The sequence below is a fragment of the Juglans microcarpa x Juglans regia genome, chromosome 4D (assembly GCF_004785595.1).
Source record: "Juglans microcarpa x Juglans regia isolate MS1-56 chromosome 4D, Jm3101_v1.0, whole genome shotgun sequence".
NCBI lineage: Eukaryota > Viridiplantae > Streptophyta > Magnoliopsida > Fagales > Juglandaceae > Juglans > Juglans microcarpa x Juglans regia.
In genome coordinates, this window is record NC_054600.1 from 12036993 (window position 1) to 12050948 (window position 13956).

The following is a 13956-nucleotide window of genomic DNA, read 5'->3' on the forward strand; positions in this document are numbered from 1 at the left end:
TCTTTTCTTCATAATACAACTTAACCCAATCCCTTTGTAAAGTAGTTCGGGATGGCAATGTAAATCTAGACTCCAAATCAACCATATAATCTATTAATCCATCGTGCACCACAAGCCTAAAAGATAATTCATACCTAATAAAAAATTTAGTAATTGACATCCTAAGTTTTTCAAGATCATACTTCAATAGTCGTTGTGGACTACACACTCTTCCCTCTACATCCCTCTTAAGTGTAAGAGAAGAAGTTTCACAAGCATTGTAGAGGTGGTGCATTATGGATGAAGTACCATTCTCATAGTAGCAATTGAATAGTTTAGCGGAATAATTGTACTAAGCTTTTAGATTATCATGGTCAATAAGCTCCACTTTAGTAAAGTGTTCTCATACTACCGAATGATAAATGTGTATGAATGTGTTGGAAGACTCCCACACTCCTCCACATCCACTGGAATAGAAGAGTCGTCACCACCCCCTGTACTGTACCAACATTACAACTTAATGTATTTTCTTCCATCTGAGTAATAAATAACAAACCACCAAAAAAATCAACAATGAGAAAAATAAATATCATAATGAGATAAAGAAAACAATATGGAAGTATAGTTATAGAAACAAAAACTAAGTAAACCGAAAACGAGGGAAGTTATGAAAAAATTAGGTTTATAGATGACTCCTCTTTGCTGGCTATACAAAGAAAAAATATAAGATGTGGGGAATGATCATGGGCAGTACACAAATAATTACACATCTTCATATTGAATAAGTATGCAGGGTGAAGTAAAAGAGTTTTGCTACACAACCTCCACCACACTCCACACTCTATATTTTTTTAAATTTTTAAATTTTTTAACATTTTTTTTAAAATGTTTTTGAGTTTATTCTTTTTAAATTATTTCAAATTTTCTATTCATTATTCATATAAAATAATAATAAAAATTAAAAAAAATGTGGAGTGTGAGGAGGTTGTGAAGATTTATTCTTTGAGATGAGTAAGCATGTTCTACCACTAGAAGGTAGCAACAGATTCTGTACTCATATCATCTTGAAATGTAAATTGGTTCCAAATAATAACGGTACTATAGCTCAACCCAGACTTACAAAAAAAAAAAAAAAACTTTATGACGGAAAAAATAAGAAAAGAATCGGGTATAGCGATCTGAACAAGGGAATTTTAGAATTTTTGGAAATCCGAAAACATCACTAGCGCATCCAAACGTCCTCAATTGATATATGGCAAATTTGCAAAGAATGATCCATTCCAAATTATCTATACAAGCTGTTATAGTTTTATACTTTTACATTGACAAAAAAATAAAAAATAAAATAAAATAAAAACCCGATCGAGTACATACATGTTTGTGTTCAAAGGGTTATTAGGTTATTGGGAGTTTTCTAGAAACCGACGAGAGATAAACCGGAGAGAGAGGAATTTAAGACAAGGCTAGTGACAGTGTCTGTCAAAGGTGATGATCGAAATGTGTAGAGAGAGAGAAATGACGACAGAAGATTTTAGAGAAGCTAGGGTTTCGGCGAGAAAGAGAGAGATTTATCGCAGTCTGGGAGAAATCTAATCATCTAGGTTAACGATAAGTATCAAAAAATAGTGTTTTGTAGCTAAACCTATTTTTTTAAAAATAAAACCTGGTACCCAATTATCAGCCTAGTTAAACTTAGACCGATAACCGCTACCAAAACCTGATTATCCGAGCACTGGAATAAAATTTAGCTTGGTTGAGTAGTCTTACTTCTACCATCAAACCTATATAGAACTCACACCATAGATTTCAAGCCACAGAAAAATAAGGAGATAAATTGAAAAGAAAATAGGATGCCGAATTGCTACCTTCTTAGAAAAATATTTTTTGCTTTGATTGTAATAAATGAATTCATTTATGCACGTTAGCCTAAAAAAAAAATTCTATCTTTAGATACTCTTTCAGTTGCATAGATTTCCTTTGAATTTAGAAGCGACGGAATCCCCATTAGGCTTGAAACTTGGCTCCATCTAAAGCTTGTACGATCAACTCCTGGAAATCCTGTTACCATTCTCAACAGGTTTAAAATGTGAATCTTGAGCACCCAAAATACAAGATCATGCAAGATAGCATGATTGCAAACTGAAGCAGCAAAGCCATCCTACCGAAAAAGAACTTGACGTATTTCAGTACATCATAAAAATAAGAATAATGCTTCCATACTTCCTCAATTTACCCTCTCATTTTCATCGGTCATGTATTTAATTTTTTTTTAATAATTAAAAAAGTGACAATTAACGTATTTATATTTTTTTTATTTTTTATTTTTTAAAAATATTTAAACATGTTTAAAAAATGTTTGAAATAAAAAGTAAAAAAAAAAATGTAATTTGCACTGGGCAATACAATGAATGGGCACCTTCAGGCGACAAGATAGCACCGCTCTAACAATAAATATTGGAAACTATAATACACCTCCATCTTCATTGATTGAAAATTTAGTTGTGTAACAAACATTTAAAACTTTGATCAATTTCAAAAAGAATATTAAAAAAACCTCAGGGAAAAATACATTTCTAAATTGAAAATTTTGGCCACAACAATTTTACAAATCAAGCATAGGGCCACCATATGCCAAATAAATTACAATTAGAAGTGACGGACATTGGCAATAGTTTACATCTTTTGAAAGTGTCACTGATCAACATAAGAAACATAAGCTCCTACTTCGTGTATTGCCTCTGTCTTCCAAGCCTTTCAAGAATGCTCTAATTGCAAGATGCTCTGAAGAGTAAGTCATGAAAGATGCCAAAACCAGTCCTCCCACACCCATCAAAGCTAACCTGTTTAAAAAACTCTTTCTTGATTACTCTTTTAATTTTCTGTGGGGCTTGACTGATGGAATGCCAAGCAAGAACAAATTAAACAGAAGAACACAAGTCTGCCACTAATATTTTCAGACAATCATATAGAGAGAAAATTATGTACATAATCATTAACTTGCTTTGTGATCAAGGAGAATAACAACATATTTGGAAGAATTAATGCAGTTTAACAAGCCTCCCAAAAGGGCACAAGATAGAGAGAAATTGGAGCAGAGAGAGGGGAGCAAAGAGGTTTACACACATTAAAAAAAAAAAAGAAAAAAAAAAAGAAAAGAATGTGATTGGCTTCTACATTTACATAAAGGCATGAGTAATGAGTATACAAATTATATATAAGAAGCAATGCCTCGTTGAAATTGCGGGTTAACAAGTCACCTACAGCCTCCCTATTATTTACTTGAAAGGAGAGGAAAAAAATTCAACAAAAGAAGGAAAAAAAAAAAAAAAAGAAAAAGAAAAAAAAAAACTTAAGTTAGTAAGCTAAGCACTCCTTTTTGCCAAGGAGATGAGCTCTACATGAAGTTAGAACAAATGCAAGAACATCCAATGATTTTTTATGTATCCTTCAGTAAAAGTGAATTAAATATTTCTTCGTTAAGTAATGACTCAGAAGTATTAAATAAAAAGTAGTTCTTGAAAGAATGAAAGGTGCAAGAAAGATAATTAGCTTCATGGACACAAAATTCTAAATTTAATGCAAGGTATTATGAATATGGAAGTCAAAGTGAGCCATTTGTCTCTACAGTAGAAGCAAAATATCTCAACTCAATGCATAGGACCATATCTAGGGACATTTACCCATTTGCCCCACTAATAACCATGTCTTTACTTGTAACCTCTACCACCCAGCAAATCTCACCACCCTCTTGTCATGTTTGATTCTTCGATATTAATATAAACACTCTTTCACATTGGCACGATTAACAAGCTTCTATTGCACAGGTCCAAACCAACTCAAAGAGAAGAAGAAATGAGAAGAGAGAAGGAGTGGGCAGCCGAAAGATAAGAAGTTTAGGGTCGTTTTAAATATATACATATAAGTGGGCAGGCAGGCATTCTACCTGCTACCTACGCACTATACATGTTTAAAAGTACAGATCTGCCCACTGGGCCCATGTAAAGGGCGGGTTGCCCGCCCATTTCCAAACAGGCTGGGCAGACCAGGTCCAGGTGAATCCTACCAAGTAAATTCCATGATTCTTTTTACATTTTTTTCTTGAGTTATGAATACCATTAAAATTATGGTTGCATGATTTTGTTTCTCATTATTTTCATGGAAGAAGGAAAAAAGGAAGGCAAGACATTAATGATGACAATAATCAGCACTACGCTCAACCAAATTACCTAGCAAAAAGAGCAGTGATCCCAAAAAGACACGGTAAAGATGGGCCAGCAACAGCCAAAAAGGCCATCACCAACCCATAATGCCATGTCGCAACATCAAAGGGCAATCCTTGCCGGTGATGACCTGCAACACACAACCATCAATGAATTTCCATAATAGTATAAACAAGGAACTAATGGGAGCAAGTCATACATAACCATGTAAATTAGATATACATAGCTACTTCAAGCCAACAAACCTTTTCCAGAATCATAATCAAGAGATTCAGGATCAGAGGAGAAGGATCCCACCGCAGCTCTTGTCTTCCCCCATATCGAAACCAAATACAGATAACCTCCAAATAGAAGAATGAACAATGTAAATGTCCATTCATACATCAAGAGCAAACCAGTCCATGGCATCACTTGACGAGGCACAATTGCTAGAGCAAGTGCAAGCGACACTGCAGCCGCCACAAAACAGACAAAGACAGATATTCCACCCAAATAAATAGGCACCTTGGTGTTCGCACCATTAGAGAACTGTTTAAGATCACAACAAAAAATATCAACAAAGACAAAATATAGATGGAGCAATTGCACAACTAAGCGCAAGAAGTTCAAGAGTATAACTTCATTTTATATAAAAAAGAGAAGCTTAGATATGAAAGCAATCTGAAACTAACCTGATGGTTGGAACTGATGGTCGATGATGTAGAAACACCACTATAACTAAGTGATCCACCATATCTAATTTTGTAGTACATATGTCTGATGCTATCGCACAATGAACTTCTACAAAATGAACCAAAGTACTCCCGTGTCTGTATAAACATAACAAAACATTAGATCCAAAGAACAATAATCATTTCGTTGTATGCTTGATAAAAGATAATGGTGATGATACAACATGTAAGCGCTGACCTGAAGAAAAGACTGATAATAACAAAAGAGTAAAGCAAAAGGCGGCAGTAGAAAAAGAAATTTGACAAGAAGGTCATCATTAGGATTTCCGCCCCCTCTAGTTCCAGGAAGGGATTCCTCAAGCTGTTCCCTAACATTCTGCAACATAAGCAAACAAAATAATAATAAATAAAGAACATATAGAAGTCGCAGAATATTAATGTAATCCTCTGCCACTAGATAAGACAGTAATTACAACTTAATAACAAACCATCTTGAATAATAAATACTTAGCAGGTGCACTTTCTCTTCTTCCTATACCACCCACCCACATCATGTGGAATAGCATGCCAATTCAGAGGCGCAGATATCCCTTGTAACTAGAAAAAAAAAAAAAAAAAAAAAAAAAAAAAAAAAAAAAAAAAAGAACTCCCATTCCTCTCTCAAGAAAAAAGACAAAAACTCCCTAAAAATTTTTAGAAACAAGCGAGATAACAGTTACTTGTAAAGATGGATAGAGAACTGATAAATTAAAATAGAAAATCAGAAAATTTAAATAATTTGGTAAAAGAATCTGAAGCTGATACCTGCCAGACATCAACAGGTTTCAACAGCCAAGATGTCCACCAGTCCCAAGGCTTAAGGGGGCCAAGTGTATAGTGAATAACGCAGAGTTCACTCTCATTTACCATCCACTGCATATACAATTTAAAAAAAGATTAGACAACTTATGTAGGAAAACTGTATACATAACAAAAGTACATAAAAAGAAAACTTAGTCAACACTCCATCAGTCAACAAAGTTATAACGCTTTTCACATAAAAAGGCATCAATAGAACGATAAGTGCATATGCACAACACCCCTAGTAGATGAAAACTGTTCTTTACAAGTCCTAGAACACTCATATAGGAATGTTAACATGTTCGCCATCTCGTCACATAAACTTATTATTCATTTGGACTACATTAATCCACCAAAACCCCCCACAGCTGCCAATGCAGATTCTGGTGCATAGAGCTAGTTATATTCTCATCTATCTAATTCTTTAAATCCTATTGGAGCAATTTAAGCCTTCACTGTATATAAAAAACCCCAATTTTTTCATTTAGCATCCGCATTTAAATCACTAATAAAAAACCAAAAGGGGGCCACATGTCCTCTGCCTCTGCAAAATGAAACAGCAATCAGCTAGAGATCTCACAATCCAGTAAAATAAAATCCAACCGCTGTGAAATTTTCCAATATCCCATTATAGAGCAGCAGAAAACATATGATTTGTTTTTAAGAAATGAGTACTCAATATAAATAACATCCTTAGGTTATCCAACAGACATTGATCTGGTAATTTGTTCCAACAAATAGCAATCTTTTCATGGTTTAACTTGGGATAAGATAATTTAGGTTTCTATATATTTACACCCCTTCAAGTTGAATAGTCACTCTCTTGAATTACAAACAGCCGGGGACATGCAATATCCAAAATTTGCAATCACGCTATAAAAATCCTGGTAGACTATAAAAAAGACCTATCCTCTTTGAAAGAATGTAATAACTAGCATAACAGTAGATTTTTCTGTATACATAAAGTCCACAGGTAAAAAATTGCAGATAGCTCCCATACTCAACCAAGTCGAAAGCACTACATCATGTCTAATGAAGTAAAAGGAGATGCATGTGGAGGGTGGGGTATTGAGGAGAAGATAGACCTTTAAACTTCTGGTATAAATATAAGCATAGTGTTATCTAAATTAAAAAGATCCATACTTTGGCAAGGTCCCTGCACAGTGGGGTTAAGATAATATAAAATCTATATGCCATAATCAAAAGGTACATCTTAGCATGATCAGTATTGGTAAAAGCTTAAGCGCAAAGAACCTAGGCCAAACCACTTTGCTTACCAAAAGTGAAGCGCACGCATTAGCACGCCTTTTGTGCAAGCTTAAAGGATAGAAAAGTGTGCTTTCGTAATTTTTATAAAATTATGAAGTATTAGTTCAAGACCCAGAAAAGGATGTAAACAATATTCTAAGTATTCAGTTTATATTGAAAATAATTTATGGATCATGGCGCCAAATGCTGTCATATGTAATGTGTATGCTTTGACCAATAATAGTCCAAGTGGGTTTTCTAGACAGGTTGATATTTGATTGCTCATATTAGCATAAAAGTCAATACTTATAATTCTTGAACTTTCTTGGTCATGGCCTTTAGGGTATATTTTAATTCAACCATGTACTTTAATTTGATTATAACTATCAAATATCATCAATGTGTATATTCAGCAAAGAAAAAGAGAACTATACATAAAATGCTATGTTTTAATTTTTTCAAGAAAACAAAATGGGAAAATTTAAAATATCCAAAGCTATCTAGGAAAGGAACATGAAGAGCTACATAAAAGCGTCCCTTTCCCTCAAACTGCTTCGGTTTACTTGCTGTATGCCCCTGTCTGAACCAAATGGCGTCATATTTCAAGTTTCCTTTTTTCGACGTCTGGTTATTCTAGAGGCAAACTATGTTTAAATTTTATGTATTAGTTGGTTACTTGATTTTCATGCTGCATACCAACTAAATTTCAAACCTTGTTTTATTGTATTTTATGGATTTTTTGTTATTATACATCTTCAAAAATGTTCTATTCTTCAATCAGGTGTGCGCTTGTTCTTGGTGCTTTGTGCCTAGGCTCTAGGTGGCATTTGTGGTCAAGTGCGTCTAGTGCATTCACCAGCACTAAGCATGGTAGAGATGTTTGCATTAAGAAATTAACTTGCAGCTGATGCAATTAAATTAAGTGAATACTAAGTCTTGAAGTACTTGATATATTGAGAGCAAAAGCACAAGGAAATAGCACCATCACCATAGCGTAGTGAAAACATTAAGTAGTAGCTAATTTGCCTGAAATAAAGACCCCCCCCCCCCCCCCCCCCCACACCGAAAAAAAAAAAAAAAAACCCAACATACCTTGTTTGCAAGCATGTAAAGACCAACATCTGCATTATATAGAGTGGACAGGCGCTGCATTTCAGGAACTGGTCTGGATTTCAACACCTCCGGGGATAAATTTGGCTCAAAAACATGTGCATTTGGAAATCCAGTATAATATGAATTCAGAAAACCCTGATCTCCTGTCAGAGAGAGAAAAAAAAAAGAGCTGGAAATAAGATCAAGCTATAAATATATACAATTCCTTTTATAAGTAAAATAAAGTTTATTTGGATCAAGTAAATATGCGTAGCCTAGATACATAGGAAGCATACGAAAGAGAAACTCAAATGAGTTAACATGAGGAAAATTCCATTTACACACTGAAGTACAGTTTCTGTAAAGACCCATGGTGCAAGACCACTCAAGCATCTCAAATGAAAAATTGAGTACTCTAGTTGTTGTGCAACTACTTAGTTGACTTCATATACCATCGAAGGTGCAACAATATGCATCCTCATGTTATTATTTGTTTTGGGCTTTTGCCTACTCTTTTGATCAATAAAAATTTGTTTACAGATGAAAAAAAAATAAAGAAATTTGCTAAGATCTTTCCTAAGGTTGCCAACCAAATTTAAAATAAAACATTCAAAGGCACCTTGTTTCTCCAAATGCACTTACACAAAAATGAAGAGTCAACTAGGGAAGAAGCACATTGAAGAGGGATAAAAACCTCAAAGATTTATCCCTCACCACTTGAGATGACTCATCTCTCAAGAGGGATATCACTTTCCTTAGAGCAGCCCAAGATTGGGAAATTGACACATTTACAGACTTCTTCAACCTTGTGTATATTTGTCGAGTGACTGGAGGAGCGGATAAGATTATGTGGTCACAGTCCAAGAAGGGGGATTTTACTGCACAATCATACTACAAGTCCCTCATGACACACTCTACAAGAGCATTCCCATGGAAGAACATATGGAAGACTAAGGCCCCCCTAAAAGCTTTCTTTTTATACGGACAGCTTCACTAGGGAAGATTCTTACCTTAGATAATCTAAGAAAACGCCGATTAATTGTATTGGATTGATGCTATATGGGTAAGAAAAGTGGGGAGTTTGTGGATCACCTATTATTGCATTGTGATGTAGCCATGAGCTTATGGAATGATATCTTTCCTAGAGTGGGACTCGTTTAGGTAATGCCAAGAAGGGTCGTTGACTTTTAAGGCATTCAAGGTAATTCTCAAATCGAAGCGATGTGGAAGATGAAACCGATTTGCCTATGGTGGTGTATATGGATGGAGAGGAATGGTCAGAGTAGAGGATCGTGAACGGACAGTGGACGAGATTAAAACTTTTTTTTCTTCATACATTATTCCATTGGTCAATTGTAATAGATTTTAATGGCATGAACGTACATGATTTTTTTGTATCTTTTGACAGTCATGCATAGGTGTGGTTCTTATATATGTCTCGTGTACTTGGTTTCACCTATTTTTAATAAAATTCATATTTACTGATAAAAAAAATAATTTATCTTTGGATGGTAACCAACAAAAACTCCCCAACGAGTGGAGTTTTCGGTATGTTGGCAGAATCACTAGATCATGGAAATTTAGAAGCTTGAAGGGTAGCTCCCCTATGGTTTATGTGGCATACTTGGAAAGATCACAACTAAAACTTTTGAAGACTGAGAGATGACAGTGACAAAAATAAAGCTATCCTTTTAGCACCCATCCTCTATGTTTGGATAGCTACTCAACATGGCTCCCAATTCTCTAGTTGTCTAAACTAAACATATTTTTGCTCTTTGTTTCTTCTTGCTAGTTGGTCTTTCCTTTGTGCTTCTAATACAATTCCATTACTTATCAAATAAATTAATTTATTAACTGCACTAAGACACTGCATATGAATATAACAAAAACTAGCACATCAAAGATATCCACAGTACAATTTGTAATAAGGTCAACTTAGCAACAACACTATTTTGAATTGTTGCATTGTTTTTTTTTTTTTTTTTTTTTTTTTATTGGCACCGGGTGTCTGGGAACAATGTTTTGACTATTCCTGGGGGTACACAGGCCCTCGACAATGAGTTTCCCGCAAGTGCACCTCGGGTAATTCAGGGAGAAAATCCCCTAATCCGATTGCCCCTAGGATTGCTTGCACTCAAGGGGATTTGAACCTTAGACTTGGGGGGAGCATACCCCTAAGCCTAAGGCCTTTACCACTTGAGCCAACCCCTAGGGGTTGATTTGCTACATTGTAACATGAAGTTGAACTAGATTTCTTTGCCATGAAAAGCAAATTAGACTTGGAAGCTCATGTTTTTTTCCACAAATTGGTTGAATTAAGCATATAGATGTGAATCCAGCGATTTGTTTATTAACAAATCAGACAAAATCTATAACCCATATCTTCCAACTATAAAATTAACCACAAAATCATCAAGATCAATTAAAAGCAAAAAAGATTACTAGAGAGGGTTAAAAATAGAACTTGTTTAACAGCAAAAGCAATGCACAAAGAAATGCCTTACCTCCAGTGTAAGAAGGCAAGGTCGTAACTTTGCTCATCATGTCATTGAATATAGTTTCAGATGGTTCGAGTACCATCACTCCAGAATTCAGCCTCTCAGAATGCTTTAAGTTAGCACAAAACTTTCCACATTTGAACAGATCCTCAATGCTTTTCACCACAATAGTGTCCGCATCAAGGTATACAACTGCAAAATTGAATTTCATCAATCAAACTGTTAAAAGACGTGCCAAATTAGTCCTAATAGCAAAAAAGGAAATGAACCCACATCTCATGTATCTGGAAATAACCTCACTTGGACCACTATGAGTGTTGGAGAGTCAATGAACTAAAAATTCTCCATCTTAGATTCGTCACACCATGGGAGATCAAAGGAAAAACCCGACTCAATCAATAATCAATAACTGGCCTGAATTGAGGTTTCCGATTTGCTACGCAAAGATGCATAATAAGTTATGCTAACATGTTCCATATTTGTAAATATCTTCGCCTCACAATTTTTTTTTATTGGCACTGGGTGTCCGAAAACAAGGTCCCGACAAATATAACATCAATGTGGTAAAAGCCTTAAAATGAAATAACTCATTAATTTGTATAACTGAAAGCCTTTTCCCATGAAGGGCGTTCATGATCTGATGTGCATGAGTAGATCTATTAGCAGGGATAAAATGGAAATTTATTATCCAATATATTATCAATTGGTTGTGTCCCACAACCTTTTGTTCAACCCATCTGTGTTTCGATGGCCAGGAGAGCCAGTCAAAGATTGCCCATTTTAAATAAAAAAACAAAACTTAGATAAGACTCTGTGCCCTTCATAATTCCTCAATTTTTCCTAAGCAACCAAATGTAATGAACAATAAAGCAAAAGCTTTTACCTTTCTTGTAGTTAGTCATGTTAAAAATTTTAAGCTTCGTGTAGACACCCCAAAACCTCTTCGGCCGCACTTGATTAGGATTTGCCAATAAACTAATCTTCTCCACTAGCCACCCATCAGCCTGCACAATATTCCGCCAAAACCCAACAGCAAATAAATTCAATAAGTTAAAAATAAGCTAAATCCAAGTCTTAACCAAAACTCTATATCTTTAACTCATCAAAACTGTGCAGAAGCATTTTCATTGCGAGCAACCAAAATTCTGAAAAGAAAGCATTCCAAATGGTTTATAAGTCCTCTAGACATAAAGACAGTTACACTCTTAACTCTCAATCTCGCTCAAATGAAAGAAATACATAATATCTAATATTTGTATCTTATATCGATTTCATCTTACTGACACATTCTTCATATAATAACCCAAAAAAGTCAGCTAAAGCCTACCACGATTATTAACAAAAATTAGTAGACTTGAAATCTTTAGCAAAACGGGGTCATCAAAGAATACCGGGATGCAAAGTTGAGGAAAAAAAATTAAAGAATATTGGGCTGCAAAATTCTGCGTCCTTTCTTCTCCCCAATTTTCTCACTAACGAAATAGAAACTAAAGAATAGAAGTTTAATTTAAAAAATAAAGAGAGTGAGAGACATAATTTACTAAGCTTCGTATTCACAGCTCGATTTTTCTCTAAAACCAAACAAAAAGCGGTACCTGGAGAAGCTTCTTAGCATAGTCCGAGACACCATCAGAGACCAGAACCACCATGTCCTTCTTCGATCCAGTGTCCTTAATCGATTTCCCGAGAACCCTAACGCCCAATAGGAACTCATCTCCGTACAGGAGCGTGACGTAGGCTTCCTTCGAGGACGGAGATTCAGCGGAGGCCTTGGATTGAAGCGAAATGAAAAATAGTACGAGCAAAAGCCAAAGACCGGAGAATATTTTCATTATCTATAATATTCGAATGTATCTGGGGATCCGAATTTTCTCGAGAAAATGTAGGAATTTTCAAGAGAAAATGATTCTGGGACCTTTTGTTGGTATATAGAGATTAGAAAAGTTTGGAAGGGGTTTGAATCTTATTCGCCTCTTTGTTGCTGTCATATTTGACGTCTCTGACCGACTATAGATGGGTCGTCCTAGTTTGAAAGTCGGCTCCGATCATCGGCGGCCACGCTCATTGTAAGTTCACGTTATTTGTAAGTCATGGTAAATATCTCTACCAATTAGATTTTTTTATCTTAGCACTTATCACTACCCGTTACAGTTGATGAGGTGATATGTATCAAGTTGGTTTCATTTATTTAAAAAAAAAAATAGCTTTCATTTAAATAGGAAAAATATCAACTTATAATTTTTATAATTTTATGTAAATTGATGGTAGTAGTTTGTAAGATTAATTATTTTTTTTAATAAAGTAACTTAATTATATTCATTGTGTAGAACAATGCCCTTCGAAGGTAGGAACTCCTCACATAAGACTAAACTCCGTTTGAATAGTGGAATGAACTATTGATTATTTTATCATTATTTTCACCTACTTTTTATTATTATTCGTAATTATTCAATATTTTATCATTAAATTTCACTACTTTTTCATTACTATTTACAGAATATTTGAGATCATCTCACTATCCAAACACAATCTAAGAGATTCAACATCTCAGACACAAAAGCCTTGCCAAAATAGTCTAGGCGAGCAAAAGCCTAGGTGAACAAATAGTGCGACAAGTGCGACAAGTGCGACCCTCAGCAGAAAAAGATTCAAGAAAAGAGTAATGAATAAATGGAGTAAGGATCACCTTGGGCGAGCAAAGGCAAGGCAACTAAAAGTCTAAAGGGCATGCAAGATTAACATTGGGCAAGTAAAGGATAGATAGGCAATATGATGTTTCGTGTGTACAACGACATGGTCGAGTATAGATAAATGAGTACAATATGGTAAGGGCAATAGGAATACAATGGGCGAGCAATGTGTAGCGTGAACGCAATTTGGGGTGAACAAGAAACAATGCAGTGCAAGATCAACTAAGCACCCAAAAATTTTGGAGGGCCCAAGGGCAACCTAGGAGTGCTCAAAGAGTAGCAGGTAACCTCACAAAAAATCATACTCAAACGGCAACGTTCCAATAAGCACACATGGGAAAGAAAGATCACAAACTCGAATACGCCTAACCATACGCAGGAGCTTTCCACCATGTGGGCTACATTCACAAGTGGCAGACTGAACTCCTCGTTTCCTTAGCCAAACTTCAGAAATGTGCAGAGCACATCATTTTCATCACTGTCACCCCACCTGTAACCCCAGTTAATTGTACGTAATAATTAGAGTATTTTTATTATATGATTGGTTGTTGGTTGTAAATATATACACACACACTAGGATTTATTATTGTTAGAATTTGGTCTAAGTTAGAAAAGACTAAGCTACATTTGGATAGTAAGATGATATAAGATGGTTTTAAGTGAAAGTTTACAGTTGAATAAAATATGATTGGAATATTATTTTTTTAATATTATTATT

The 13956-nt window shown here is 35.1% G+C and overlaps 1 protein-coding gene and 1 non-coding gene across 2 annotated transcripts; both read right to left on the reverse strand.

Annotated features, from left to right (window-relative positions):
* Nucleotides 1–2433: 2433 nt before the first annotated feature.
* Nucleotides 2434–12663, reverse strand: LOC121260680 (inositol phosphorylceramide glucuronosyltransferase 1). Its single transcript, XM_041162634.1, has 10 exons — nucleotides 12144–12663; nucleotides 11432–11552; nucleotides 10555–10740; nucleotides 8051–8214; nucleotides 5675–5782; nucleotides 5109–5246; nucleotides 4871–5008; nucleotides 4445–4727; nucleotides 4206–4329; nucleotides 2434–2819 (listed from the first exon to the last, which is right to left on the reverse strand). Exons 1-10 carry the CDS (start codon nucleotides 12378–12380, stop codon nucleotides 2678–2680), a joined length of 1641 nt encoding a protein of 546 aa, XP_041018568.1. The 5' UTR covers nucleotides 12381–12663; the 3' UTR covers nucleotides 2434–2677.
* On the reverse strand, nucleotides 7443–7602 carry LOC121261743. The gene has a single exon (XR_005939969.1). It is a non-coding gene; the product is annotated as a small nucleolar RNA snoR138 (small nucleolar RNA).
* Nucleotides 12664–13956: the final 1293 nt, after the last annotated feature.

What these genes read in the sequence shown, in the direction of transcription:
- LOC121260680 (XM_041162634.1), bottom strand. Translation starts at nt 12,380, where the DNA reads ATGAAAATATTCTCCGGTCTTTGGCTTTTGCTCGTACTATTTTTCATT. An exon ending in ATTATCAGTCTTTTCTTCAG is followed by an intron (nt 5,009 to 5,108) that starts GTCAGCGCTTAC and finishes ATGTTTATACAG; the next exon opens with ACACGGGAGTACTTTGGTTC. An exon ending in TGATTATGATTCTGGAAAAG is followed by an intron (nt 4,330 to 4,444) that starts GTTTGTTGGCTT and finishes TGTGTGTTGCAG; the next exon opens with GTCATCACCGGCAAGGATTG.